The sequence below is a fragment of the Lynx rufus genome, unplaced genomic scaffold, assembly GCF_022079265.1.
Source record: "Lynx rufus isolate CCGP_SWC_20201006 ecotype Redwood Valley unplaced genomic scaffold, mLynRuf1.p SCAF_4, whole genome shotgun sequence".
NCBI lineage: Eukaryota > Metazoa > Chordata > Mammalia > Carnivora > Felidae > Lynx > Lynx rufus.
This window is the reverse complement of record NW_025814856.1, coordinates 151,906,540-151,909,035: the sequence shown is the minus strand read 5'-3', so window position 1 is coordinate 151,909,035 and position 2,496 is coordinate 151,906,540. Positions and strand designations below refer to the sequence as shown.

The window sequence follows — 2,496 nt, the reverse complement described above, 5'->3', positions numbered from 1 at the left end:
TTTACATAAATTCCCTAAGGTATCCATATCCCTAGACATCTAGTTTTTCATAACTCTCCGGGATGATTCTGACGAGCAGCGGGTTTGAAATCATTGGTCTGAAATAGTAACGTGGGACATGCCTGGGAGCCCCCTGGGGCGCACCAGAGTCGTCTGTCACCTCTTCCTGCTTCACGTCCACCACCACGTGGAGTCAGTCACTTGCAAGACGGGCCGGCCCACCTCCAGGTCAGCGGGGGTGGGGAGAAGGCCATGTGCACAAGCAGCCTCTCGAACTAACTCCTGTCTCTTGCAGCCATGCTCTTTCCTGCTGCGCATCGGCCAAAGAGATCCTCATCCATGCCCCTGAATCCCGTCCTGCAGAGCTCCCTGGAGGAAGTAGAACTGCTCTACGAGGTAGGAGGACAAGAAAGTGGTCAATTCAAGTCACGCAAAAGGCGTCGCACCTTCGCTGTGATTTTTGGCAAAGGGACCTAAGTCCCTGAAAATGAGTGGCCCCTGCTGTCATAGGGCCTGGTCTAGACCAGTTTGGGGATTCATCGAATCCTTCCCATCCCACAGTAAGGTATTCCTCATATCTCCTCCCTTTCCCACACGCCGTGACAGGGAACGATGGCATTGCAGGGGTTCAGTCCAGGCAAAATTCGAGATTTCCGAGTACCAGCACCCGAGCTGCAGAGCAGAGCCACGTTCCCCAGCAAAGGCTCAGGGGTGCTCAGGCAACGCCACCCCGATTGTCTCAGTAGAGCCGTGTCTCCAGTAACTATATGCTTCTGACAGTCTGGGGCCACCCCGAAGGCTCTCTTCCTCTGCCTCGCTCACCTTTGCCGCCAATACCCCACTCCTTCTCCAAACCACAGGCAAATCCCCCAAGGCTGCCTGGATTGGCTCAGTGGGGAAATTCCAGGATCACCATCGGCTGTGCGACCTTGCATATGCCCCCATTGCTCTCTGGGGCCGAATCTCCTCAACTGTTAAATGAGGAACCACAATGATCTCCCAAATCCCCCTCCTGCCTTGACATCCTCCCACATCCTCCACGTACCAGAACTTTCGGGTTAAGAAAGAGATGGCCTGCTGCAGCCAAGCAGTTGAGCTGGGGGGAGGAGGGAGAGATTTCAGATCCTGCCACGGGGAACAAACCTGGCCACGTCTGGAACTTGGGGGTCACGTGAACAGATCTGTTCTAGAAAGATAGCAGAGAACAGCATGGAAGATGGATTAGAGCCAGGGGGAGTCAGAGACAAAGAAGAGAGTTAGAACTCTGAGTCCAAGAGGTATTTACTATGTTCCTCATATGAGCCTGGTCCTGAGCAGGGGTTGCGTGTGGCTTACCCCACCCTACACTTAAAGAACAGGTGAGAAATGAGAACAAATCCCTGTGTCCCACTTAATTCCTCGTACAATTCTCTGCATCCTTCAGATTCAGCTTCTGATTTTAAATTACCCCAAGCCGTCAGCGCATGCTTTAGAAGATCTTCGGTGGGGGGGGGGGGGGGGGTTGGTCCAGGGCACTCATAACAGTAAGTCAGTCGCTTAAATAGTGGCATTGTACCAGCCACAGTGTTAGACGTTGTCCGTATTTGCCTTACTTATTTCTCCCAACCTCCCAGGGAAGTACTGTTACTAACCATTTCACCCAGGAGGAAAATGAGGCTCAGAGAAGTTAAGTAGCTCGTCCAGGGTTACACAGCTAGCGGGAAGGTCGGAACTGGAACCCAGGTCTCTTGGATTCCAAAGCTCTTTCCTCGTCTGTCTCCCTCAATGAACACACGTGGTAACGAATACACTGGTGTCCTCAGTGAAGCCTGAACGCTTCATGTCTTTCCACGCCCCGTGTCTCTCTCCAGTTCCTGCTAGCTGAACTTGACATCAGCCCTGACCTGAAGATCTCCATCAAGGACGAGGAGCTCTCCTCGTTGAGGAAAGCCTCCGACTTCCGCACCATCTGCAATGACGTGATCCCCAAGCGCATCCCGGACATCCGCCGGCTGAGCGCCAGCCTCTCCAGCCACCCTGGCATCCTCAAGAAAGAGGACTTTGAAAGGACAGCGCTGACCCTGGCCTACACGGCCTACCGCACCGCCCTGTCCCAAGGGCATCAGAAGGACATCTGGGCCCAATCCCTCCTTAGCCTCTTCCAGGCCCTGAGGCATGACTTGATGCGGTCCTCGGGCCCCAGAGTGTCTCCCTGAGAGCCCGGCCCACGGCCACGGAGCAGGGACCAGCACACGCGGTAATCCAAACACTCTTCATTCTCTACTCCATTTACAGAGCCCTGCAACAAAGCACATGCCACCAACTCAGAGTAGCAGAGATAAAATAAGTAACCCCATGTCCTCTGCCCCTCGTAGTTCCCTGACAAGCACATCTAATTCGTGTCACGGTGTGACCGGGGCTGCAAGAAAGGGCTAGCGTGGTCATTCAAGATGCCTCCGAAGGCCACCTGATTTGCCTGGTGACGCGCTTCATCGCCGAGTGACCGCCATAAACACC

At 54.2% G+C, this 2,496-nt stretch overlaps 1 protein-coding gene across 1 annotated transcript; it reads left to right on the top strand.

Annotated features, from left to right (window-relative positions):
• Window positions 1-275: 275 nt before the first annotated feature.
• Window positions 276-2,195, top strand: FAM180A (family with sequence similarity 180 member A). Its single transcript, XM_047095044.1, has 2 exons — window positions 276-396; window positions 1,851-2,195. Exons 1-2 carry the CDS (start codon window positions 298-300, stop codon window positions 2,193-2,195), a joined length of 444 nt encoding a protein of 147 aa, XP_046951000.1. The 5' UTR covers window positions 276-297.
• Window positions 2,196-2,496: the final 301 nt, after the last annotated feature.

Bases quoted from the DNA above. Each gene is read 5' to 3' on its own strand.
- FAM180A (XM_047095044.1), top strand. From the start codon at position 298: ATGCTCTTTCCTGCTGCGCATCGGCCAAAGAGATCCTCATCCATGCCC. The intron at 397-1,850 runs GTAGGAGGACAA...GTCTCTCTCCAG, and splicing joins AAGTAGAACTGCTCTACGAG to TTCCTGCTAGCTGAACTTGA.